This window comes from Linepithema humile, chromosome 6, assembly GCF_040581485.1.
Source record: "Linepithema humile isolate Giens D197 chromosome 6, Lhum_UNIL_v1.0, whole genome shotgun sequence".
NCBI classification, from domain to species: Eukaryota; Metazoa; Arthropoda; class Insecta; order Hymenoptera; family Formicidae; genus Linepithema; species Linepithema humile.
In genome coordinates, this window is record NC_090133.1 from 26,815,963 (window position 1) to 26,842,309 (window position 26,347).

The window sequence follows — 26,347 nt, forward strand, 5'->3', positions numbered from 1 at the left end:
ATAGCAGCGTTGACGTTGGTCACGTGACTACGATTTGACACTTAGATCCTGCGCTCAATAGAGAAAATATTAGGAATAGAAACAAATATTAAATATTAGGAATAGAAGATTTGAATTATTTTATTTCTGAATAAAAAAATGAGATATATTGACGTATTATGAATTAAAAATTAAGAATTAGGAATAACTAATACATTTCGTTCCTTTGTTTAAAGTAAAATAATTCCAAATTCTCTTCCTAATATTTAATATTTAGGCTGCGTTCCGAAACTCACTGCCAGTATTGAAAATCTACAATATACGTGACGTAAGCTATAGATTTTCAGTACTGGCAGTGAATTTCGGAACAGCCTTATTTTTATTCCTAATATTTTCTCTATTGTGCGCAGGGCCTAAGGCCGATTCTAAATAAGTTGCAAAAGTCCCGTCGCAAAAAATGGCAACTACTAATTAAAAAGCGCTATTTCTAGTTATTTCTGGTAAGACGGAGCATTCAGTGGTCGAACGCGATAGAGATTTAAACCACTGAAACCACAGACATCAAAATACGATCGGGAAAATGTTATCGCTAGTTATCACGTGTTATCGCATTGCTATGGAAATCACATAACTAAAAGTTTATTTTCCTCCGTTGTTTCAATAGTTGACGATCACCATTGTTACTCAATTGTTATTGCCTCTATTATCCAGGCTTCTCCCTACGTACGTAATCGATTAAAATATAATATTTATTTATTTAAATCAAATTGTCGAATATCTTTTAATCTTGCTTGCAAATAAATGCTTAATGACAGATTGTTACATTTTACAATTAACGTTTACGCGAATTATATATTTCTTAAATTTCAATGACAGCTATTTGTTTATTAAATCCATTATTAGAAATATGTATTTCTGTTAAATTTTGTATAAAGATTATATATTTAAACAAAAAACTGAAATTTTTTAAGTATTGTATCATATTGTGCAACACATCTAGTTTTACAAAGAATGATTGTAATTGTCATAAATTGAACAGTTTTATAATTTTATGACATTTTTGCAAAAATAAAACATGCCTTTTTTAATATTTTGCATAAACCAATTCATAGATAATATTGCAATTTGCAGGTTAGAACTAGGTTAGAATCTATGACCGACAACAGAATTTACAATTGTTCTAACAAAGTTTATAAAATAAGTGGGATATTAAATTAAAGTGTTTTCAAGTTTTGCTCTCATATTTAAATGTGCAATTGTTATTAATCTGGAGTATAATTTGTGATATTTTATAATCTTATAACCTAAAAAATGCTTACTATTTTAATGTTCTAATATGTTTTATAAGGAATAAACATGTAATTTAATGTAAAAAATAATTAATATAAAAAAGTTTTGTGTATTATTAAAATATTACATACTTTTTTCTCAAATTTTTTGTAATACATATTTATAAGATATTGTAAGTGATAGATGAGTTATATGTATGAATATAGTAGTATTATAATAATGTTGAATTTTTTGATTACCAGGTAATACACAATGTCAAAATTACCACGTATAACTAGGTCCTTGCGGATGTTTACTTCCTTAGAACGCAGAAGAGAAACATTAGAACCAAATGATGTACTGAGAAAAAGGCAAGAGCAGGAAAAAAAATTAAAAAGGTTGATATTGAATAATATTATCTATTTAAAAATTATATGTAGGCTATTTAGTAAATTTAAAAAATTTAATAATGTTTATGTATATTTATTAGAAATATATATATTATAAGATGCAAAACCTCTTATGATCTTTACAGTTTCATATTTATACATTTTACAGCAATTTTAATTGGAATGATATATGTGAAAATGCATCTAAAGAACTTATGGTATATTTATTAAAACTGAGAAATGTTGTACAACAAGCTTTATGTGAGTATCAACTTATAGAAATAAAACAATTTTTAATAAATATGATTTTTTAAATAGTAAATTTTTTTAAATATATGAAATAGTTTTTTTTCTTGCATATTTGTACTTCATATTTTTATTGTATTATATACAGGGTGTCCCATTTTAAAAACTCCACGTGAATAACTTTTCAGAGAGACATTTTCAAGAAAAATGAATTAGAACAAAGTTGTTGGGTTTGGAGGGGGACATCCGATGATGACATTGGTTTAACCTAGGGTGTACATGCCAAGGTCATATGGAGGTCAACTTTGTTTTTTTAAATAGAACACCCTATTTTTGATTCCAAAATCTAATAGCTGGTGTCAAGAGCTTTTCAAAACACTATGAAGTTATTTTTCATTAAGTATTTTTCGAGTTATGAGGCTTGAAAGTTACAGTATTTTGACATAAAATACAAAATATCTTGTAAAACATTCAATTTTTGGGAATGTTACCTTAATACTTTTATGCACAAAATAATGAGACGAATCAATTGGTGTAAAGAAAACACATAGTTGCTTTCAAGAAAAAATATGTAATTTGCAGCATGCAACTGCATACTTTTTTTTAAAACCAATGTGTTTTCTTTATACCAATTCATTTGTCTCATTATTTTGTGCATAAAAGTATTAAGGTAACATTCTCAAAAACTGAATGTTTTACAAGATATTTTATATTTTATGTCAAAATACTGTAATTTACGAGCCTCATAACTCGAAAAGTATTTAATGAAAAATAACTTCATAGTGTTTTGAAAAGCTCTTGACACCAGCTATTAGATTTTGGAATCAAAAATAGGGTGTTCTATTTAAAAAAACAAAGTTGACCTCCATATGACCTTGGCATGTACACCCTAGGTTAAACCAATGTCATCATCGGATGTCCCCCTCCAAACCCAACAACTTTGGTCATTAAATCTAAATCATTTTTCTTGAAAATGTCTGAAAAGTTATTCACATGGGGTTTTTAAAATGAGACACCCTGTATTTATAAAATAGTTGATATATATATTGTATTTAATATATTTTTTTTTCTACAACATACATTTTGCAATTTTGTCATTCTTTTTAGTGGATGCCTCGCCAGATGTCATAAATGAATTTACAGTTTTTACATTGCATTTATTAATCCATAAAGAAACATTAACGCAAGAAGAATATAATATGCTTGGCCAAAAATCAGGACACATATCATTTACTTTGGCAAATGTTATAATGCAGGTAAGATATAATGTATTCTATAATTAGTTTTGAATGTGTCTTTCGATTTGTCTTATTCATTTAATTTTATACAGATAATCACAGAAATTCAGACAAAATTTTATGAAGAAGCTATACAATTGTTATCAGAATTTAAAGAGAATACAGATGCTGATATTCCTGATCGACACATTTTTGGCACAAACATTCCTTACAATCAGGCAAGAGTTGTATGGCCTGATACTGATAAACTTCATAACATGTCTACAGAAGGAACAATTTCAAGTACTGATAAATTTACAATGATGATACATGAAACAAAGTCTTCAGTGCAAAAGAAATCTTCAGTGAGTATTTATTAGATATGTATGAACGGAAAATTAATTTTAATTACTCAAATCTTTGTTTTCCAATTACAGTTTGACAAAGCAACATTCACAAAAGGATTAAAAGATTGCCATAAAGCAATCAGTATAGATATATCGTATCAGAATTTTGAATCAGTAATGGTGGAGAAGATAAAAACCTCTGAAAATATACAAACCGAATTATTTGATATGCTAGGTTATAAACATTTAGATTTTATCGAATATATTATTGAACATCAGAAGATGATCATATCGACGTATTCAACCATCCAAAAAGTGACCAAGAAATCACAAACAATTGCACCGAGACCTGCAATCAGTAGTCAAGTAATTGTACAATCTGAAGAAGAAAAGCAGTTGAACAAACAGGTACGTAAAGAGGAAAAGAAATGGAATAAAATGGCGAACAAGAGAGACGCCAAGTCGGATGCTGAAGAAACTCAAATTGATCCGATCTCATTACGACTTCTAAGACAAGAAGCATTGACAGCTAGCTGTAAACCACTATTTCCAACAAAAAATATCCTGGAGCGAGGCACACAAGAACAGTATCGTTTTGTATTTGATTCTAAAGCGAGTATTAAGCAAACGAGTATTGTATCGGGAAAGAAGTTATTGTTGGCCGAGGATGTTAGGAGGGAGAACAATAGTCTCTGCGAAGAAGTACACATACCGATACCGAAACAAGATATTATCGACATTCAAATAAATCCCGTGTTGATATCTTCTCTGGATGAAATTGGTCAAATGGCTTTCAATGGTGTGAAATCATTAAATAAAATCCAAAGTATCGTTTTCGATGTCGCGTACAACACTAACGAGAATCTACTGATTTGCGCGCCGACCGGAGCGGGAAAGACAAACGTGGCGATGCTGACTGTGGTGCACCAATTGAAGCAGAACATTGAAGACGGACAGTTGCAGAAGAGCCAATTCAAGATAATCTATATCGCGCCTATGAAAGCCCTAGCAGCGGAGATGACCGCCAACTTTAGCAAAAGACTCAGCCCTCTCGGCGTGTGCGTGCGCGAGTTGACCGGCGATATGCAACTGACGAAATTGGAAATCCAGCAAACCCAGATGATAGTAACCACGCCAGAGAAGTGGGACGTTGTCACCAGGAAGGGGACGGGCGACATCGCCCTCACCAGCATTGTAAGATTACTGATTATCGACGAGGTGCATTTGCTACACGGCGACAGAGGACCGGTGGTGGAGGCGCTGGTCGCGAGAACTCTGCGCCAAGTGGAATCGTCGCAGAGTATGATCAGAATAGTCGGACTGTCCGCCACGTTGCCGAACTATGTGGACGTCGCGCGATTTTTGCGCGTCAATCCTCACAAGGGATTGTTCTACTTCGATCAGCGCTTCCGGCCGGTGCCGCTCAGTCAGACGTTTATCGGCGTCAAGGCCGTCCGGCCGCTGCAGCAGATGACCGACATGGACCTCGTGTGCTACAACAATGTCGTGGACATGGTGAAGCAAGGCCATCAGGTCATGGTGTTTGTACACGCGCGGAACGCCACCGTAAGAATGGCGAACGTGTTGCGCGAGCTGGCGCTGAACAACAACACACTCAAATACTTTCAATCGGACGAGCAGGCAAAGCATGTGAACAAAGCCTTCATCAAGTCGCGTAACAAGCACCTCGCTGAGTTGTTTAACAACGGATTGTCGGTGCATCACGCCGGCTTGATGCGCTCGGACCGAAATCTGGTCGAGAAATATTTCGCCGATGGCCTGATCAAGGTTCTGGTGTGCACAGCCACACTGGCGTGGGGCGTGAACCTGCCTGCGCACGCGGTCATCATACGAGGAACCGAGATCTACGATTCGAAGCACGGCTCGTTCGTGGACCTGGGCATATTGGACGTATTGCAGATCTTCGGTCGTGCCGGCAGACCGCAATTCGACACGACGGGCCACGCGGTCATTATCACGTCGCATGACAAGCTGTCGCACTATCTGTCGCTACTGACGAATCAAATACCGATCGAAAGCAGCTTTATTACGTATCTGGCGGATAATTTGAACGCCGAGATAGCGTTAGGCACGATATCCAACGTGGCGGAAGCGGTCGAATGGTTGAGTTACACTTATTTGTTTGTGCGAATGAAATTGAACTTCCAGGCGTACGGCCTGGTCTATCAGACCCTCCTGGACGATCCGAATCTCGAGAAGACGCGGAAAGGACTCGTGGATAAGGCTGCCACGGCGCTGGACAAGGCACGAATGGTTAGATACGACATGCGCACAGGTGATCTCAGCACGACTGATTTGGGGCGCATCGCCAGCCACTATTATCTCAAGTACGACACCGTCGAAATCTTCAACGACATGATGACAGACATCATGAACGAGGGGGAAGTTTTGGCGATGATATCGCACGCACAGGAATTTGAGCAGCTCAAAGTACGGGACGACGAGACAGGCGAGCTGGACGAGCTGCTGAACAGATGCGAGCTCGTGGCGAAGGGCGGTGCGGAGAACGTCTACGGCAAGGTGAACATTCTGTTGCAGACATACTTGTCTAGGGGCCGCGTGAACACGGCCTCCTTGATATCCGATCAGGCTTACGTCACGCAGAACGCCGCGCGGATAGTCAGGGCGCTGTTCGAGATCATGCTTCGGAAGAACAACGCAGTGATGGCCGGACGAATGTTGGAATTGGCGCGGATGTTCGAGGCGCAGCAGTGGAGCTTCCTGACACCGTTGCGTCAGTTTGACTGCCTGTCCATGGAGGTGATCGATAAAATCGAGCAGCGAGATCTCGCGGTCTATCGATTGCAGGAGATGGATGTGAAGGAGATCGGCTTCATCCTGCGGGACCAACGGGCGGCAATGCTGGTGAAGAACTGCTGCAATGAATTGCCCGTGTTGGAAATGGAATACAATTTGCAACCTATCACGCGCACCGTTCTCAGGATACGGCTCAAGCTGATCCCGCAGTTCCATTGGAATGACAGAGTTCACGGGAAGAGCTCGCAGGCGTTCTGGATATGGATCGAGGATCCGGATAACAACTTTATCTACCACCACGAGTACTTCATACTGACGAGGAAGATGGTCTGCCAGCAACTCGAGCAGGAGCTTGTGATCACGATACCGCTGTCCGAGCCGTTGCCGGCGCAGTATCTGGTGCGAGTCACGAGCGATCACTGGCTCGGCTGCGAAAGCACGTTGCCGTTGACCTTCCACGATCTCATCCTGCCGGAGACTCATCCGCCGCACACGAATCTGCTGGAGCTGCAGCCGTTACCGATCACCGTGCTGAAGAACGAGGCCTTCGAGAGTCTGTACAAATTCACGCACTTCAATCCGATACAGACGCAAATCTTCCACTGCTTGTATCACACCGACAACAACGTTCTCCTCGGCGCGCCGACCGGCTCGGGGAAAACGATCGCGGCGGAGATCGCCATGTTCCGCGTCTTCAAGCAACATCCCGATCAGAAGGTCGTTTACATAGCGCCGTTGAAAGCTTTGGTGAGGGAGCGCATAAACGACTGGAAGATACGACTGGAGAGAGACCTGGGCAAGAAAGTGGTGGAGTTGACCGGCGACGTGTCGCCGGACGTGAAGATCATAGCCGGCGCGAGCGTGATCGTCACGACGCCTGAGAAGTGGGACGGCATCAGCCGAAGCTGGCAGACGCGTAACTACGTGAGGAAAGTGGCGCTCATAGTGATCGACGAGATTCACCTGCTCGGCGAGGATCGCGGACCAGTGCTCGAGGTGATCATCTCCCGCACCAACTTCATATCGTCGCACACGCAGAAGAAGGTCAGAATCGTGGGGCTGTCCACCGCGCTCGCGAACGCGATCGATCTCGCCAATTGGCTTGGCATCCAAGAGATGGGTCTCTACAACTTCCGTCCGTCCGTGCGACCTGTGCCGTTGGAGGTTCACATCAGCGGCTTCCCCGGCAAGCACTATTGCCCCCGAATGGCGACCATGAACAGACCGACGTTCCAGGCGATCAGGCAACACGCGCCTTCCAGTCCCTCACTCGTGTTCGTGTCCTCCCGCAGGCAGACGCGTCTGACCGCCCTGGATCTGATCGCCTATCTCGCGGTGGAGGATAATCCCAAGCAGTGGCTGCGCATGCAGGAGGTAGAGATGAATAACATCTTGGAGAATATAAAGGACTCGAATCTGAAGCTCACGCTTGCCTTCGGAATCGGCCTTCATCACGCCGGCCTCCAGGACAGAGACAGGAAAACCGTGGAGGAATTATTTGTCAATAATAAGATACAGGTACGTTTACATTGAACATCAGCGGCTGTGCATTAAGTAATCCTGGAAGTAGCAAATTGTTCGATGGTGCGTAAAACCTGATGCATTATCGAACACGACAAAACAATATTATACTAGTGTAAAATGAATTCAATTAAACGCTTGAATACAAGCTTTCCCGACCAAACTGTAATCGGTACGTAAGAATTATATTCTTTCCTTTCAAAATCGATTTGAAGCGATATTTTTGGTACATGATTGGACTTTGGTTTTGATATAAAGAAATTATGATAAGGAATAAGTTAATAATCGCGCTTTTATTAATAAAAAAATTTACTAATTTTCTTGTACACATGTACACATCTTCGATAAAGCATTATATTAATAAATTGTTATTTCAGGTATTAATTACTACAGCTACTTTGGCTTGGGGCGTCAACTTTCCCGCTCATCTGGTTGTGATAAAGGGCACGGAATATTATGACGGCAAACTGAAGCGTTACGTAGACATGCCGATAACGGATGTCCTCCAAATGATGGGTCGCGCCGGAAGACCGCAATTCGATAACTCCGGCGTGGCAGTCGTCCTTGTGCACGACTTAAAAAAGAGTTTCTACAAGAAGTTCTTGTACGAGCCGTTCCCCGTGGAGTCCAGTCTGATGGAAGTATTGCCCGATCATATTAACGCCGAGATCGTCGCCGGCACCATCAAGAGCAAGCAAGAGTTTCTCGATTACTTGACGTGGACGTATTATTTTCGAAGATTGATGAAAAACCCAAAATATTACAACCTGGATGTCTTGGAGCCTCAGTGCATCAATGAATATCTCTCGATGTTGGTGGAGGACACTTTAAAGACGTTAATAGATTCACTCTGCATCGATTTCGACGAGGTATAATCAAATTTACAGCAACACACAACGGATATAGTGATTTAATATTAAATTCTATATTGAATTAGGACGAACAAGCACTAGTTTCACTGCCGATGGGGAAGATAGCGTCGTTTTATTATTTATCGCATAACACGATGTTGATGTTTGTGCAATCACTGGAAGAAAACTTGTCATTGGATCAGTATCTACATATACTCTGCAACTCGCACGAATATAACGAATTACCTGTGAGACACAACGAGGAACTGTTAAATGAGTAAGTTTATAATGGATGTTTATGATAATTCGCTTGTTTTCGCCTGCTACTCTTGATAAGCGCGACTTTGCGACAGGAAATTAGCAACACAGTGCCGTTTTCCCGTGGACCAGTACACTTATGATTCGCCGCACACAAAAGCGTTCCTCTTGCTGCAAGCACATTTCTCAAGGCTTCCATTACCGTGCACCGATTATATCACCGATCTAAAATCAGTACTTGATCAAGCAATCAGGATAATACAGGTACACATTATTGAATTCTTATTAACTCTGAAAAGTGTAATAAGTATTTAACATACTCTATATCTTGATAAATTTAACCGATTTTTAAAGTAAATTAATTTAAATGTATGATCTATTTTTAAATTAAATAAATTTAAATTTTATTGAGTAAATTAAATTTTAATTTTACAAATTATAAGTTGGACTTTGTAATTGATGAAAATTTTTTAGGCAATGATCGACACAGTCGCGGAACGTGGTTGGTTAATTAGCACACTGAGGATAACGCAAATCTTTCAAATGATCGTGCAAGCACAATGGATCGATGAATCTGCGATTACAACGTTACCACACATAAATAAGGAAGACTTGCATTTGTTTTCACCATTCTCAGGGGCTCTTCCGAAGTTGTGCTTCATTACGCGTGACGATTACAATAGACTCGAGAAGATTTTGTGTAAGAACTACTACGAAAACGAAATACGCGAGGTAATAGAATTTGCTGAAAGACTATACCTATTGTTTTATAAAATATGTCGTTATGTATTTAATATAATAAAACTCTCAATATTATGCATTTTTTAGATACATCAAGTAATTAGAGAAATGCCATCAATAACCGTTGATTTGGCATTGGAGAGTTCTCGGGATGTCAATGAGAAAAGGAAGATAACATTGACGCATGAAGAGAATGATGCTATATTAGTTCGATCAGATACGGAGTATACATTAAACATCGGGCTGCGAAGGATACACCATTCTCGAACTTTAAAAGCACATTGTCCAATGTTTCAGAAGGGAAAGGATGAAAGCTGGTTCTTAATATTAGGCGACATTCGTAATAAAGAATTGTTGGCTCTGAAGAGAGTATCTGGTGTAAATAGCCAGCACAGATCTCATCAGTTGCAGTTTACCACTCCTCACCATTTAGGTAAATTCACTCACATAATTTGTATATTTTTCTCATGATTTTTTAAACTAAAAATTGAAAATTAATTTCAGGACCGACTAAGTTGACGTTCTACTTGATTTCCGATTGCTACATCGGATTAGATCAACAGTACAATATTTGTCTAAATGTAGCAACCAATTAACACATATTTAACAATAACCGAATAATCAAGACTGAGGAACAGGTGATATTGTATTCAGCTACAGCGACTCTTTCTATATTGACATTATAAACGACAATTTAGAGGATTTAGAAGTATTAATATATTATTGAGAGAAACAAAAAATGAAATTTGTTACAACTATGCGTATATGACTAAGGAATATTTATTGCAGGTTGTGTACAGAAACTTTTATATTTTTCTTCATGTAATTTTATTACACGTCTATGAAACAATATATAGATATGGATTATACTACTTTTTTTTCATACAAATATAAACCTTATTACCTCAGTATATAAAGATAGAAAAAGCAACACGTGTGCAGGATCAGTTATACAATTCTGTACGATTATTTCTTTCCTTTTCTTTTTTTTTCTTTTTTTGTTACGAAACAGTTATTTATCTAACTGGAAAATAAATTGCTTCTTGCACATCATTTATTTTGGTTGTTCTGGTGTGATAGTGTTTTGCGGACCATTTATAATTTTGAGAAATAATATATTGTTTGACGCGGTAGTTTGTAAATAATGTAAAAACAATAAATAAACAAATGAATTTCAAGACTCGCTGTATACACATTTCAGTTATATATGTACTGACCCTATTTCAGACTTATACCCACATTACAGTAATACAATATTCGGATTATTCGGTTTAGTCTCCTATGCTTAGGTAACAATAGATTATAGAATAGGAAGGATATGAGATCATTCCATTGCTTTGTATGAAAAGAAAGACAGAGAATGTAAATATAGATTTTAAGTCCTAACTCGCACATTAATATATCTATTACAATGCAGATCAATGCAGATTATTCACACTAAGGGCACAGAAGAGTAATGTACATAACATCGATGAGCCCATTATTGAGTTTAATGCAATTTAAGATCACAGTGAGACGATGAAATAATTTAAGCAAACCCCACAATTATGATATATCAAATCTAATTTAATCGAGACAACTTAGAGATTTAATCTAAAATCTCTAAATGATGTGATAAAAAAAATAGTATTAAGTAACACCACTTAATAAATATTCTTCAATATATGTATAAATGTCTAAAATATATCAAAAGATTATATTACTTTTATAACATTTTTTTTTGCAATCATAGCCTAAATTAATTCAGGTAAATCCAGAATTATTTAATTTTTACAATTATGCTAATTTATATTAGATATATAGACTAAATATACAATAAAATTTAAGCACCATAAATCATATCATTGTTAACATATGTAATATATGCTAAGATTATTTAAATTATAAATTTACGTATATAAAATCAACAATTCTAATTAATTTGATTAGTTTTGTTTATAAATAGCAACAATATTCTCTTCTTTGCCGCTAGTTTGAAATCTGCTCTCTCAAAAATACGCATGAAACGCACGTTGCTACGACACATACTATAGCTGTACCAATAATCAAAGCAAAGAAATATTTAAGCTCCTTCCCATATTGAAATCTGGAAGTACTGCATATCTCATGTAAGTAATAAACCAAAATGCATTTATACAAAAGGTTTCCGTAACGATACATTACATCTGTTACATGTAACGTAAGAATTAACACTTGCCCTGACATTTGTTGTGTAGCCACAAACAGTATATATGCAAATAATGTTAAAAGTTAGAGCGGTTAAATTCAGCGTTCCCTGTCTTATTATCCTTTTGTATTACAAAATCTTGACTTTTTTGTTTAATCTCGCATAATTTATAGAACATTACTGTCATGTTACTATCAAACATCATTCCACTTTAAGAAAATGTTTATATTCAAACTGGTCAACGACCATATTTAAATTGTATATTTTTATCACTCGAGAACCAGGGAAGCACTAGCGTAACTGACAGAACTGTCATTCATATTGTTACATTGACTACTTTGAGCATATTTCAAAAATTTCAGATTCATCCTTTGACCATTTGTGTTTCCTTTAAGACTGTGAATTGCCTGCAAAAGTAGAAAGCAACATTATTAAAGAAGGTAAAGAGTTTAATTCGTCGAAAGCTACTTAACAATAAAATAATTTGATTTCAACTTTTTGTATTTTCTACCTGCAATAAAACGCCAATCGGATGCCGGCCACATATAGTATTACCATATTTCTTAAGATACTCCGTGAACATAGCAGGATTCAAAGTCTCTATAATGTCCATACCCTGATTTAATGAACACACAGAAGAAAGATTTGATAAATACATATAAAATCAAACTTTTTAGTAGTTTTAAATTATGAAAAAAAGTTGCCTTCCAAAATAGAAGACTAAATAGTAATAAATCAAAAAAACATACCATTTTGTCAAGGTTTTGAATAGATCTGTATATAGGCCCACATGATCTATCGTAATAAGTATAGCGGAAACGCTGTCCCCAATGGCAGAAATCTGAAGAGATGACAAATAATGTTTGTGAATCAGCCATGTAAGGTGCTAATAGTCTCCCATAAAGCGCTTCTCTCTCCGGGCTCAAGGATCCCACCAAAATAGGTATTATGGTAAATAAGTCCTTGAATCTATACATAAGACAAGTCCCATATTCGTAAGTTATCTATTTTCCGCGTTTGAAAAATAAATAGAAATATGTATGGCGCAAACCACACTTACTGTTATTTCTCGTCAATATGATTTTCAGTATTCCGATTATAAAACTGGGAATTAGTTTATTTCTAAACGTACCCTTCCATAACTTTAGCGATGAATGGTAGCTGCATCTCAATACTATGCTCTTCTTCATCTGTAGTCAGATCCATGCATTCAAAATGACCAGTTTCTTCAAGTTCTCTTCTCACTGTTAAAAATACACTCCTTAAAGTGCATATATTTAATGTGATTGATCGCTCTTGATTAGTTTAAGAAACAATTTATTTAACATGCTTGATATTTTTATCCGTTGTAAGCATTAAAGAATAAATGAAATTGATATAAGAATAAACGTAAGACTATCCATGTACCTTGTTGGTCGATATGTAGATCATATAACGGTGTTCGGTAAACAGAAGCCGAAGATAGGGCACAACCTGGCAATCTCACATGATGAGAAGGGCCTAGAATAAATATCCTACGGCTGCATAACAGCACGTTGCATGTTTCATTTGACTGAGAAATTTGAAAAATTATAAACTAAACTAATATATTAAGTATTCTATAATACATTATAAAAATTGACATTAAAAACGCCATTTCTCTCTTTTTTTTTTTTTTTTTAATTTAATTACTCTGCAGTTAATCCAAACAGAATCTAATATTTTTCTTATATTATTATATTTCATTCTAATTATAACATTCCTACAAGAGAGATACTACTACAAAAATATGAATAGAAAATAATGGAAATATATAATACATTACGTTCTAAAGATGTGTTTCAAATGTCTTTTTTCTTATACATTTGTCAATTATAACCAAGTAGATCTTTATGTATTGTTAGATTAATTTAGTTATAGCAAAATTCATACTTACACAACAACAGGACTAATTTGCCGATAAGCAAAACCAGCACATGCCCCGCAATAACTATACCCTGCATGCCTGCAAAATTGTAAGATTATTTTTTCATATACATCTTGTCAAAGTTGAAAATATATTATATAAGTGATACTAACGGGGAAATGATTGCTCTTGCAGGTCCATGAGATAAGTCAGCTGCTCCCAACCAACCTTCTAATTGCTTGCTTAATTCTGAACCTACAGTAAAACAATAGTATACAGTATCATAAAATAATTAAAGCCATAATATTGATTTTACATAAATAATAAATTTTTGTTATAAATAATATATATAATCATATATGACATGTGTAAAAAAATAGATTTTTTTTTTTTTAAGAATGTTTCCAACTCAGAGAGTTATCTCACACACAGTTACAAACAAAAATACAGACTTCTCTAATATCACATGTACATGTGTACGTACATATGTAAATATACATGTGTATACACACATATATATCATAGACAAATTATCATCAGATTTAATTTCGACCTTTTCTAGATGACAAGTATACTATATTACAGTTTATTTGTATTTTAAATGTTAAATTAATTGTATAAAATAAATTAAAAACATTAATATATCTTTTCCGTTAAATCCAACTATATTAATATTTGCCATAAAATAACAGAGGCTATCGTCGATGTATATCAATGATAAATAAAAAAATAAAATGCATTTTTCGGGCGATTTCTTACCATTATCCGAGTACCAGCTACCAGCGTGAGAAGCTCTCCTAATTAATGCCATTCTTGAGTCGAATAGGATTGTCTTTTCCCTTAGACGTATTTAGCTTAGCGATCAACAGCACTTCATCTAGCGCGAACAAAACTCTGACAAGATCGGGCGAAATAGGGCTTATATTTTAGCCGAGTGTAAAATGTTTATAAAACGCTATCACAAACCTTGGCTATTGTCCTACCATAGATTATTCAGTCAACCGATACGCGTCGACTTGAAGTGACAACAAGACGAATCTCACGCTGGACAAATCGAGTCGAAGTAATTTCATTGGCAGATACGTGGAGTCAATTAATTTTCAATGCGTTAATTTTTTACCAAATTCTGCTTTGTAACAATTTAACAATTAATTGTTTCAAATATCGCACTCTTTTAAATAAACACTGCAAATAAATGCGCAAAAATATTTAAATAACGCTTCGCGAGTTTTTTTCATTTTGCTCAAAACAAAGCACAATGGAAATGCGCCCTTAGCTCGTGACCGAGTTCAATTCGCAGTGCTCACGCGTGTTTGGGAAAAGTAACAATTCCTAGAAATCACCCTAGACTCGTGGTGAGAAATCGCGCATCCTTAGTCAAATTCGAAACTGTTGCCGTTTTCGCCGAGGTGACGAACGTAAACGATATTTTTGCTACGTAGGAGAACGATCGAAACGAAAATATCAACAGTGGATTATTTACGCACAATATTAACCGTGTTCGAGAACCGCCGAGCGACTCGACACGCACTTCAGCTTGCCTGTTTGAGCACCGACGTAGAAATTGTTAATATGGCAGACGTTCGTGCCTTCAGTGTTGTTTAAGTTCTCGTAACTGCGAGTGACAAAACAGTGGGTCCTGTTACTGAAGGGCATTGTGATGTGTATGGAATCCTGATCGCTGCGCGCCCCGACGTCTACGTACGAGCTCGCAGTTTAACGCGCACGAGAGAAGAGTGACAGTTTACAGCCGCTTCATACGGAATCGCGCGACCCCCTCGCCGAGGTCCACCAACACCACCAGCCGAACCACCGATCGAGAGTCAACATCGACAGCGTTTTCGCGTGTGTGCTTTTCCTTTGTTTTTTTTTTAAACATTCGTCCACTTTGTTTATCGTCGTGAGCACGATGGGACTCGTCGCATCGTGATACGCACAGCTGGTGGCGCTTGTCCCAGGTAGTAACGCGGTGCGCCGCACTCTTTCTTCACGTTATTTTGACGTCTTACGCACTTTATAACCTTTTGCCCCTTTGTGCTTGTCAACCCGTCTCGATAGTGTCAATATCGATGTTCGGCCCGCGCTACTCGTGTTTACTGGCACGCGTGGCGACTTGCATTTGTATTCGTGAATAAACTTTAGATGTCTCTCACAGTTTTTGAGAGAAATGTGCGAAAAAACAAAGTATCATTATTGTATACTTATGCCTCTGCAAGGTAGAATTGGTGTTAGTGAGACCATACGTGTATTTGATGTAAAATCTGTGGGTTTTACATCAAATTGTTTCCGATGTGTTGCATGTGTGTGTGCATGTGCGTGTGCATATAAGCAGATTACATTAGATTTGTGTATTCAAATTTTAGGTTAACATAAATTTTTTATTTTCGAATTCAGTGTATATGTATTAAAATACAGATTTTCATGTGATATAAGTAACATAAAAACATGTGCTATAGTTATTATAACTATATTAAAACTATAAAAATCTGCTTATAGTAGAATTAACATTGATTAAATGAATTTAATAGATGTTTATACACATCCACACATGCTAATTTCAATGATTGTTATATAGGAAACTCACAATCCTTACTATAGGCATTTTTGATTCTATTAGATGTAGCAAATTTTTTTATGTTTATAAATGGCATGTTTTTTTATACATTAGATTGTGTAGTTGTTTCATCTAAGTTAATTATTTATTTGTTATTAGATTTGTTTGCATCTCTGTACTGCATTTTAATGTAACTATTATCAAAGTTCTGTGATAAAAAAAGAGGTAAATAGCATGCATTCAAATGAGACTTGATTATCAATAGGAAACTAATCAAGATTTTTTTGTGTTACAGATTACAAATAGTCATATATTTGTCATGGATCATTGGCGATTCCATGAAATTGAAGAGTTTACGAGTGTTGTACTAGAAAAAAGATAAGTGAATGTGCTAAACAAGCTTGCGGAACAAGAGTGCTTTGTGGTGTGCCTGTTTCTGGGCAAAAACATTTTTCTAATAGTAGTGCCATCGGGCTATGGCCAATTTGAACTTTGAACAACCACGCAGTATTGCGAACGCAAGTCTCACTTCACGCGCAGCTGGCGGCGGAGGTGCTTTGAACACGTCGACCCTTGCGGGTCATGTCACGCCCACCTCGGGCATGTTCTCAGGCTCGTCTGCAAGCACCTCGAGTACAGCGAATACAGCGATAGTTGCTACTAACGTTTATCCCGGAGCGTCGGGCTCTGGCGGCGGACAGAATAGTCACCAGCAACAGCAGCAACTCTCTCCTATGGGCAGTAGAGGACTGTTTGGGCAGAGAGCTTTTACTGACAGACGTACGATGCCTGCTCTTGGGTGAGTTTTTCTTTTTTTCCTAATAAGATTAATTCATAACTAGATTTATTTGTCGCGCCACTTTGAGAAAGCGAGACTGTAGCGTAGATAGTAACATAAGGCCCATTGCTCTTCTCTGCAGTCATCTCCATCTGTATTGCAGAGCTTCAAATCCAATGGGTAGTATGGGCAGTTTCGGAATACCTCCAAGTCGTAATTACGGATCTCAAGGTGCGGTTAACAATTTCCACTCTGTTTTTGGGAGTGGAGGTGGAGGAGATACGAGTACTCCTCCTCTGTTAGATCTCTCGGAGTTTCCCTCCCTAACAAATAGAGGTCAAGGTGATTCTATGCCGCAACCTAGTCCCATGCCTGGGAAACAGCCTTATGGTTAGTATCAAGAAGATATAAATGCAAGAACAAATATTTTATCATTTACGTAAACGATTGTTTGCATGCATAACATATATCGACTTGAATATTACTTTATTTTTTTCGAGTAAAAAGCTTTATATTATAGTTTCATAATAATTTATTACATTTGTAAGTTTATAGAGAGAAGAGCGAGAGTCATATTATTAATCTCTAATAATATAACTTGATGTGGAATTATTGAAATCTTTGGATAGCGTATTCAGACGCGGCTTGTACATATATGCATTACGAAACTTTCGAATGTTGGCATTAGATAAAAGCAGATTATTTTGCTAACGTAATTTTTGTTCGCACGTGTTACAGTTGGAATGGTGAAGCAACCAACATCCGAGTCGAGCGAATTTACTATGAGCTCGGAGGACTTTCCTGCATTACCGGGTACGCAAAACCGAGAAGGTCCATCGCCCGGTGGCAGTGTGTCTGGTGATAAGAATATACCTGTAGGATTAGGTCCGGAGATCGGACAGGATGTGTTGCAAGCCAACAGAGCTCCTGGATCTGAAAAATCTCAGTCTTCTAAAAGAGGCATCCAAACATCGCCCGATGGTAAACGGAGATGTTTAATGCGAGCGTATCGTCTCCAACGGAAGATACGCGATTACACGCGCGGTTAAATAAATTTTTGTTAATGTTTAATTTTGTAATTATCATTTACAGGCAAGGTGACGAACATACCTGCAAGTATGGTGAAAGATCAATTTGGCATGGTTGGGCTTTTGACGTTTATTAGAGCAGCGGAAACGGATCCGAATTTAGTGTCACTGGCATTAGGCCAAGATCTTACTGCGTTAGGACTGAATTTGAATTCGCCGGAAAATCTTTATCAGAATTTTGGTGGCCCCTGGGCAGAAACACCCTGTCGACCGCAGGATATCGATTTTCATGTACCACCGGAGTATCTTATAAATGCTGCTATCAGGTACTGATTTTGTCTTATTGTCACGCACATCATTTAAGGCTGCATTGCAATATTATATACACCGCACATTATACAAAGATCTGCAAACTGCATGCACATCAAATATTTGAAATGTAAACCTCCGAACAATATCGAGCTTAAAAAAAAGTAAAGTGTAATCATTGACTTTGCATTGAAGTAAATAGAATCATTGTATCGCTGTGTGATATATCATAGATGGATATAAAACAATTGTATTAATTATTATTCATTAATAATTATACAGCATTTATGTTAAACAATTAGCACTAAAATTAAATTTTTTATATTTGTTTCAGGGATAAGTTAGCACCAGTTAAATTAAATCGATATAAAGACGATCTACTATTTTATATGTTTTATACAAATGTTGGGGATGTATTGCAATTAGCTGCGGCGGCGGAATTGTAAGTACAAATAGAATTGACTTTCATCTTCGAAAAATATTACCGTAATATTACGCGCGAGACTCATGCAATTCTATGTACGTGTGTGTAAAGGTACAGCAGAGAATGGCGATATCATATGGAGGAAAAGGTTTGGATAACGCAGGCGCCAGGTTTGGGAATTGTAGAAAAGACATCGACATATGAACGTGGTACTTATTATTATTTTGATGCGCAAAACTGGAGAAAGGTAGCTAAGGAATTCCATTTGGATTACACAAAACTAGAAAGTAGACCTCATCTTCCCGCGAACTTTCACCAAACTCAGCCTTGACTACAGGTGTGTACTCATCTTCCTTTTTTCTGTTTCTTCCTTTTTTTTTATATAAAAATTTGGAAAGTATATTCGCGTCAGCATTGGTAGAAATATGTGGAAAAGAAATTCTAAGTAATTCCATGTTTTCAAAATTGTTTTAACATGATTGCACTTTCCAATTGTTTCTCCATACTCTTCTTCTGTGATTACTGTAAGAAAATAAAGAAACATTAGATATAATATTTAAATTATAATTGGAATTTTTTATATTATCTGTTATAGACTTGTCTGCAGACCATTGTGCTGTCTTTAAGCTGGAAACGAATCAGCTATTGTATAAATGAACAAATTTAATAATCTTTAATAAAAACATAAAATTTGAAGAGTAATAAAGAGAATTTTTTTATGAATAAATTAGGCACCTTCACCTTGCTATCAATCATAATTCATTATCGTAGTCATTGTTATTATCTTACCAAGATATTCGTTTGCTCGTAGTCACGATTTGTGTTGTAATTTTTTCTCACAATTCTGTCACATGTTTACAATGCAGTTCTTAATTTTTCCGCTCTCGTGGTAAGATTAATTACATTTTCCGAAGTATTTATAAGAAAATTTTCAATGTAATTTCGACTATTTTTTTCGCATTCATCTAGGAAATACCTATGGAAAAGATTTAGATATGCATGTAATACTTAAAATGTACTTTACGAATTGGAGTGAATCTTCAAGTGCATACCTATAATTGACCATTATACCGCAACTATTCGCTACTCCACGCGGTGAAGGATCAGCCATCCAGTTTATTCGCCACATCATAGCTCCATTGCGTAAATGGAAATTAGCTGCGGAGCACATAAATTGTTGAGAAAAAAAATTATATATTTATTTGAATATATAATTCTTGTGCATTGAATTATAAAGAACATACCGACATTGTTCAAAGCATAACCGCGTCTTTTCTCTTTGTACAAGTACCAAGCACATGCTCGGAGTAATGGATCTTTCAAAAATTCTGACAACTGCTTATCTCCTGTCCATAATGAAGTACTGAGAACTTTTTTCAGGACTGATACTATCTCTTCTGTTTTTAGAATATCTTTCATAATCGCATGTTCTTGCGCGGTGAATATAAATGCCACATCTGTGGGATTAATATATGTCTTTATTTATTTTTTTTTTTTTTTTCCAATAACCAGCAATTACCTTGTTTCAGTTTATCCAGCAACCAACTCTTAAAGTTTGGTATCGGTGATAAGCTAGACAATTGTTGCACAGCTGGAAATTCAGTTCTGATCTCATTGACCACTTCTTTTATAAGGTAATTACCGAGCTCAATGCCCTGTACAAAAATATTTCTTTATATCCATACACAATTTTCTAGCTGCAGTACAGAGTTACACGGCTTACATTAATATCTGACACTCTGACTAAAATTTTTTCGCAAACCAACCACAATTCGTACCTGCAATCCTTTTTGCGTAGATGCTATAGAATAAAATATTGCTGCTTTTATCTTCGATTTGTCTTCTTCTAAGAATGTCAAATGTTTTTTTGCACTTCCTAGGATTCTAGTTTCAGCTTCCTCAATTCCTTTCACACTATCTATCGAAGATATTAAAAAACATTATCAGCTGAGATAATCCTTTTACGAAACAAAATTAATGTACTAGAAATTCGGAAACAATTTTCTCCGCATTACCTGGTATAATGTCGCATAATGCTGTATGCAACACAACAAGAGGCTCTCTTGGCATGGATGGATGTGTGAATATATAACATCTTCTATACGGCCCGACTCTGCGTTTCAAATCCAACCAATTTCTCATAGGATGTATGGCTTCGTAATCAGAGACCTTTGGATTCACAGAGAATAAATATAAATAAAATTGGATTATCTTATCGTAGATTGCCTTGCATATTTATAAAGTATAACTACCTTTTGCAATATGTCACACGCACTTTCCCAAGTTATACGTTCCATGTGTAAAAAACCTACTGAAAACCAGAGTAAAAACAAATCTTGCAAGGTGTGATTTAGCTGCTGTATCACTATGCTTTCATCAGAATCTTTCACTTCTGACATTAGTTCCTAGTAAAATATCTCAATAAAAATAATCAACCCAATATTGTAAAAATGTCATCTACAAGCAAACTATGTAAAGATTCACTTGACTTACAAGAACATCCGTTCTTAAATCAACCAAAAATTTCACACCATACTGCAATCTTCCCATAATGACAAATAGCCACTGATATGCAGGTGTAAGAACATTTTTCAGGGTTCTTTCATGATTGATCATTTGCCTTTCATTTTCAGGCTGTAATAAAATTAAATTAACATGTTTCCCATGGAATGTTGCATGATTATGATCTTTTAAAATGTGATAGTGAAAAAAATACATTTGACATGTGAAATATACTGAATATTGATACTGTTGAATAAGATCTAATGTATCTTGTGAGTATAAGCTCATCAAAATATTGCTTATAACTCACATAAAATAGTATACCTCAGTACAGACTAACTTCTTTGCTACTTGGCATATATTGTTATGTTGCACAGCATATTGTGAAGCCAGTATGCGCAAAATTCGCTGGCGATCCTCCTTGTTACTTTCAGTATATCTGACACATAACGCATGTGTCTTGTTCTGCAAATATTTCTCGATATAGATTTAACAGAAAAAAATTGTACTTTACAGCGTAAAAGAATACAATTTGTAGTACAAAAACCTCTATGATCCAGTTGCTAATCTTGGTGTCTCTAAATTGAAAAATTTCTTGCAGTTCCTCGTCCACAGGCAACGCACTGTTCGTTTCGGCATACAAAGTGGATGACTTTCCATATTCACGTTTAATACTCCACTTCAATGCATCGACGGAATTTAATTCAGTCCTGAATCTGCAACGTCGAATAACTGGCAGAAGTTCGGAGAAAAGCTTTCCAAACATCATGAACAAATATATCGATGTTACAAAATGAATTAAATTCTAAAAACAGGTACTTCAAGTTTATTTTCAACAGGTGTCACGTATCAGCTGTTATCAGATGTTTGCCGCATGTTTATGACACTGTGCAGATAAAAACATAGTTTTTTTACGCCGATTATCTACTTTAGATAATATTGCAATTAAAGCAATTGCAGAACGTTGACATTACCGATTGTACGATATATTCTGTTGGTATTACTGACTTTTACTATTTGTAAAGTTGGTGAACGTGTTTAGCACAAAATGGCGATTTAGTGGGGAACAGTGAGGATCAGTGGGGAACTGTCAGAGATTGTTGTCGGTGTTTTGAATGAATGTCAAAGAATCCGAAAGAAGTCGCGAATGTGACGCATTCGAATAACGTGCAGAATGCAAACAACGCGTTTCTACTGCCACCTCGTTTGGGGTGTTTGGTGTTTCTTACAAGGTGATAACACACACACACACATAATTGCGTAGCTTGCAGAAATTTCCTGTTCTGTCATGCTGCATTGTCATTATTACGCCGCTATTTTCTCGTATTTATGCGTCATCGTCTACGCCCACGATGTTCGTTTATCGTTGACGTTAATTTTGATAATAAGCAACACGTGGCGTTATAAATTTTAATTATTTTGCAGTTATTGCCAAGGATTATGTCAAACTGACACATGATGGATCAGTTGTGTTGGGTGGCACAATTACTTTTAGAGCGGATTTATACACAGAAGACGGCAAACGGCCGAATGGGAATTATTACAGATACACGTGGAAGGATAATTCATTGATGAATCATGAATATCAGGTTTGTAATTAATAATATATTATTTGTTAGTTTAATATATTAACAGATTATTCAAAACTTTCAATCACATAAAATGTTTTATATATTCTTTGATATTTATCTTAGAATAATTTTAAATTTTATAGCAGTATTAATATTTGTATATTTATGAATTAAATCAATGAATTTTTATATGCACTTGATATCAGTTGTAGTCATACTTTTCTTTCTTGTTATCATAGATTATTAATTTTATGTACTATTAATTTTATGGACTCTTAATTTTATCTGTTATTTTTTAGACTGCAAAAACATCAAATACAACAACATTTTGGAGCATTAGTTATCCACGGGAAAACAACATTCCTGGAAGCTACAATGTAGAGATAAAAGTCGAATACAATGCTATATTTATTTGGATGTTTGATACAAGTGCACATACAGTATTTGAAATCTCTGGTAAACTTTGCCAACAATTAATCTTACAATCTTTGTCTTCATATATCATATTTTATCTGTATTATCTGTTTTAATTCCAGAATATCTAAGTGGTAACATAACCATGCAGCAAGCCAATAAAACTATAGATGGAGATTATATCTCTAATGTAAGTGAGACAAAACTAATGATAGACATGCGTAAAAGTGATTACAACTTTATAATGAAGAAGGCAACAGCGATATCAACGTATTGGTTTATCGACTGCAAATATTATGGTCAAACAAACGATTTCACCTTTGCTTACAATTTTACGAGTCCTAATATGACGCACGAGATAGGAGCCTTAGTGATTGCTTCTTACAATCCGCCAACGACTACCACTGTTTTGCCACTTACAACTACGACCGTGTCTCCTGCTAATGTGACAACAGTCACACCGATTACTTCTACAACAAATCCAAATGGGACTCATGTTACAACTCCAAATGGAACTAATATAATAGCAACTACATTACCAACAACTGTCACAAGTGCAAAGTCACCAATAAATTTCACGACAGCTGCTCCGAGTAATGCAAGCATAGATGCTGCCAATATATCTTTGCCTTTTATTTGTTCAAATACGTCTATTATTCCTCCAGATCCTAACAAAACATATGGATACTTTTATAACAAGATTTACGTTCGTGGTGAGTTAATATACGAATAATATTTTATTATTATAATTATTATATATCATGGAGGAATTGTTTGTAAACGAATTTACTTGTTAATTGTAATATTCATAATCTTGTGTTCAACATTTTCAGCTCCTATATCAAACATCTCAATAGAAGGCACAAATTGGATCCAACCATGGGATATGTTGTCTCTGAATGTGACTTGCAAAGGATCAGGTCCCTTTTTGAAGTGTCTTCGATTTCACAGTGGAAAATATAATGTAACGGGAAACGAGACATGCGATAGTGTGGATCATTTGCACTCCTGCAGTTTTCCCATTCTTCATTATTTTCTCGAACCAAGTGTTTATACAATATTAATAATATTAAATAACAACGTCAGTAAGCAGATTTATCCAGTTACAATAAATATTTACAAAGGTAAGTTTTTGTAGATGATATCCGTTCTCTTATCTTTAATTATTGATGTAATTACAATAATGTCGGCGATTTTAATATTTTTTGCAGTTACAACAAAACCACAGTTATCAGTTATCGTAGTTCCAGTTTCTTGCTCACTCGTAGCTGTGGTGCTGATAGTGTTTGGTGTGGCTTATTACATTCAGAGTAGAGCGAGATTCACGGTAGAGGTCGCGGATTTCGACTTTGGGCAAAGTAACCCAGAGATGGAGTACAAAACGTTCACGGAACGTTTGCGCGACTCATTTAATAACACTGTAAGATCAGGCGGCAAGCGGTTAATTGTACCCTATTATGGCAGCATGAATCACTGAAAAATGCAAGCTGTATGGTTTATTGCCACTCAATTTTTCTATTATTTTCAAATGCATAGTTTGCTTTTTTCTGATTTATTTTTTAATTATTTCTTGTTAAGTTTTGTCTTGATTTACTTATTGTTAATTATGCATAAATTTGAAAGAACTATAAAAATTCTTTGAATACCTAATATATCTTTTATCATCTGTACAAAAAAAAATTTTACGCTTATCACTAATATATATAAATAATATTACATTGCAGGGATATAAACCACTTAGCAACCCACAAACACTCCAGTGATGCATGAATAAGAAGCAACTTTCCAAAAGGTGACACTAAATTATAAAAGAAAGTTTCTGCAAGGAATGAACAGAAACACAAGCAATGTCAGGCAAGAATATCCGTCAGCAAATTCAACAGTATTGGTAGTGAAAATACTTGTTGATTTTGTCGCTGTGACAATAGACACTAAGCAGTTTCGCTTGAAGGTTGATATCGGTTGTAAAAAGAAAAAGGGCAGAGCTGCGTAATCGTTCTAAACTTGTGAACGATGGGATCGAAATTGTACATAGCGAGAAGAAAATTATGATGTATATATAGGCTGTGAATCTAGTACGCAACAGAGTGTTAGATCGTTCTTAACACAATATTACGGGAGAATTTGATATTTTTTTAAGGTCGCAACGAAAGGTATCGATTTATAGTGCTTTTTATGGTTTATTATGCGCTTACTATTTTGAATTGTTGATTGTTAGCGATCATATATATTTCACACTAAATGGGATGCGGTGTGACACGACGAATAAATTATAATATAAATTATATATTTTATTAACTTATATATATGCACATATGCGTAGAAATTAAAAATAATATGAAGAGGCTTTAACGAGAAGGGCAGCATCAAATTACATCTCAAAGAATTTTTGTGCCATATTTGTGTGCCATATTTGTGTTGAATTTATAATTTGCTAATCAGGAATTTTTCTAAAGATTTCAACATAAGAATGGTTATTTTAGACTACATTTATTTAAAAATGAGTGCAATTATGAGGGAAACATCTGTAATGCTGCGACACTAGGTTAGATGAATCTAATTCTTTAAATAAAAGTATTTGCCAAATATCTTTAATAAAGGAAAAAAAAAGATATTAACAGATATATATCTTGCGTTCTGCATTATTGTCATTTAAGTGGTCATTATATAATTTCCATAATGAATATATCGATAATATATATCTTTTCTCTTATAGAAGATTTTATTATGTAAAAAATTAAACATAAGATTAAAAAAAGAGAAAAGTGTAATAACTTGTATAATGAATAAATTAATATGAATGTAATTTTGAATTCAAATATAGTCAAAATAGTAAAATTTAATGGAATGCTTATGCTTTAAATATCCCTAATTGATGCAACTCTGTGATATGAAATACACTATCGTGTAATATTCAATATCCAATAAGAAAATTTGTCTTCTAGGGATAAAAATAACATTGGCAAAAGTTTCTAGAAAACACATTTTTCTATTGGAAAAACCGTCCAACATTGCAGTAGAAAATTCTCATTGCGTTTATGCAGTTTTCTTCCATCAAATCCGATGCGAAAATTCGTGGCAATACTCCAATATCAAAACTAAACATTAAAGGCTTGCTT

The 26,347-nt window shown here is 35.7% G+C and overlaps 5 protein-coding genes across 9 annotated transcripts; 3 read left to right on the forward strand and 2 right to left on the reverse strand.

The window, feature by feature from the left end:
- Nucleotides 1-393: 393 nt before the first annotated feature.
- On the forward strand, nucleotides 394-10,774 carry obe (obelus). The gene is made up of 12 exons (XM_012365417.2): nucleotides 394-702; nucleotides 1,512-1,646; nucleotides 1,807-1,898; nucleotides 2,991-3,139; nucleotides 3,214-3,465; nucleotides 3,538-7,743; nucleotides 8,124-8,615; nucleotides 8,684-8,874; nucleotides 8,951-9,119; nucleotides 9,330-9,587; nucleotides 9,684-10,029; nucleotides 10,101-10,774. Exons 2-12 carry the CDS (start codon nucleotides 1,522-1,524, stop codon nucleotides 10,190-10,192), a joined length of 6,372 nt encoding a protein of 2,123 aa, XP_012220840.1. The 5' UTR covers nucleotides 394-702; nucleotides 1,512-1,521; the 3' UTR covers nucleotides 10,193-10,774.
- LOC105671344 (protein MEMO1) lies at nucleotides 10,460-14,670 on the reverse strand. The gene is made up of 8 exons (XM_012365416.2): nucleotides 14,408-14,670; nucleotides 13,822-13,903; nucleotides 13,679-13,747; nucleotides 13,171-13,283; nucleotides 12,896-13,007; nucleotides 12,513-12,732; nucleotides 12,275-12,379; nucleotides 10,460-12,170 (listed from the first exon to the last, which is right to left on the reverse strand). Exons 1-8 carry the CDS (start codon nucleotides 14,457-14,459, stop codon nucleotides 12,033-12,035), a joined length of 891 nt encoding a protein of 296 aa, XP_012220839.1. The 5' UTR covers nucleotides 14,460-14,670; the 3' UTR covers nucleotides 10,460-12,032.
- Nucleotides 14,671-14,985: 315 nt separating this feature from the next.
- Rga (Regena) lies at nucleotides 14,986-19,439 on the forward strand. Of its 4 annotated transcripts, XM_012365412.2 has the most exons (9): nucleotides 14,986-15,606; nucleotides 16,362-16,427; nucleotides 16,498-17,001; nucleotides 17,123-17,370; nucleotides 17,719-17,961; nucleotides 18,073-18,334; nucleotides 18,652-18,759; nucleotides 18,853-19,078; nucleotides 19,337-19,439. In XM_012365412.2, exons 3-8 carry the CDS (start codon nucleotides 16,679-16,681, stop codon nucleotides 19,070-19,072), a joined length of 1,404 nt encoding a protein of 467 aa, XP_012220835.1. In that variant the 5' UTR covers nucleotides 14,986-15,606; nucleotides 16,362-16,427; nucleotides 16,498-16,678; the 3' UTR covers nucleotides 19,073-19,078; nucleotides 19,337-19,439. The 4 variants fall into 4 exon arrangements, with proteins under 4 accessions (XP_012220835.1, XP_012220834.1, XP_012220836.1 ...); XM_012365411.2 differs by lacking the exon at nucleotides 16,362-16,427; XM_012365413.2 differs by lacking the exon at nucleotides 16,362-16,427 and having other exon boundaries at nucleotides 14,986-15,493.
- LOC105671342 (malonyl-CoA decarboxylase, mitochondrial-like) lies at nucleotides 18,943-22,207 on the reverse strand. The gene is made up of 11 exons (XM_012365410.2): nucleotides 21,791-22,207; nucleotides 21,568-21,708; nucleotides 21,235-21,375; nucleotides 20,994-21,146; nucleotides 20,757-20,910; nucleotides 20,520-20,659; nucleotides 20,261-20,396; nucleotides 19,986-20,198; nucleotides 19,794-19,899; nucleotides 19,531-19,717; nucleotides 18,943-19,263 (listed from the first exon to the last, which is right to left on the reverse strand). Exons 1-10 carry the CDS (start codon nucleotides 22,010-22,012, stop codon nucleotides 19,597-19,599), a joined length of 1,527 nt encoding a protein of 508 aa, XP_012220833.1. The 5' UTR covers nucleotides 22,013-22,207; the 3' UTR covers nucleotides 18,943-19,263; nucleotides 19,531-19,596.
- A 66-nt stretch (nucleotides 22,208-22,273) lies between these two features.
- On the forward strand, nucleotides 22,274-25,854 carry LOC105671341 (uncharacterized). Of its 2 annotated transcripts, none has more exons than XM_012365408.2 (7): nucleotides 22,274-22,475; nucleotides 22,669-22,832; nucleotides 23,114-23,270; nucleotides 23,351-23,941; nucleotides 24,062-24,352; nucleotides 24,440-24,717; nucleotides 24,953-25,854. In XM_012365408.2, the coding sequence occupies exons 1-6, from the start codon at nucleotides 22,418-22,420 to the stop codon at nucleotides 24,703-24,705; spliced, it is 1,527 nt and encodes a 508-aa protein (XP_012220831.1). In that variant the 5' UTR covers nucleotides 22,274-22,417; the 3' UTR covers nucleotides 24,706-24,717; nucleotides 24,953-25,854. The 2 variants fall into 2 exon arrangements, with proteins under 2 accessions (XP_012220831.1, XP_012220832.1); XM_012365409.2 differs by having other exon boundaries at nucleotides 24,440-24,648.
- Nucleotides 25,855-26,347: the final 493 nt, after the last annotated feature.

Coding starts and splice junctions, on each gene's coding strand:
- obe (XM_012365417.2), top strand. CDS start 1,522: ATGTCAAAATTACCACGTATAACTAGGTCCTTGCGGATGTTTACTTCC. Junction 3,466..3,537: donor CAGTGCAAAAGAAATCTTCA/GTGAGTATTTAT, acceptor TTCCAATTACAG/TTTGACAAAGCAACATTCAC. Junction 10,030..10,100: donor TACCACTCCTCACCATTTAG/GTAAATTCACTC, acceptor AATTAATTTCAG/GACCGACTAAGTTGACGTTC.
- LOC105671344 (XM_012365416.2), bottom strand. CDS start 14,459: ATGGCATTAATTAGGAGAGCTTCTCACGCTGGTAGCTGGTACTCGGAT. Junction 13,008..13,170: donor TCTACATATCGACCAACAAG/GTACATGGATAG, acceptor TATTTTTAACAG/TGAGAAGAGAACTTGAAGAA. Junction 12,380..12,512: donor TTCAAAACCTTGACAAAATG/GTATGTTTTTTT, acceptor TCATTAAATCAG/GGTATGGACATTATAGAGAC.
- Rga (XM_012365412.2), top strand. CDS start 16,679: ATGGCCAATTTGAACTTTGAACAACCACGCAGTATTGCGAACGCAAGT. Junction 17,002..17,122: donor CGTACGATGCCTGCTCTTGG/GTGAGTTTTTCT, acceptor TCTTCTCTGCAG/TCATCTCCATCTGTATTGCA. Junction 17,962..18,072: donor CATCCAAACATCGCCCGATG/GTAAACGGAGAT, acceptor TATCATTTACAG/GCAAGGTGACGAACATACCT.
- LOC105671342 (XM_012365410.2), bottom strand. CDS start 22,012: ATGATGTTTGGAAAGCTTTTCTCCGAACTTCTGCCAGTTATTCGACGT. Junction 21,709..21,790: donor TTAGCAACTGGATCATAGAG/GTTTTTGTACTA, acceptor AAATATTTGCAG/AACAAGACACATGCGTTATG. Junction 19,900..19,985: donor TTATGCTTTGAACAATGTCG/GTATGTTCTTTA, acceptor TGTGCTCCGCAG/CTAATTTCCATTTACGCAAT.
- LOC105671341 (XM_012365408.2), top strand. CDS start 22,418: ATGCAAACAACGCGTTTCTACTGCCACCTCGTTTGGGGTGTTTGGTGT. Junction 22,833..23,113: donor TGATGAATCATGAATATCAG/GTTTGTAATTAA, acceptor GTTATTTTTTAG/ACTGCAAAAACATCAAATAC. Junction 23,942..24,061: donor TAACAAGATTTACGTTCGTG/GTGAGTTAATAT, acceptor CAACATTTTCAG/CTCCTATATCAAACATCTCA.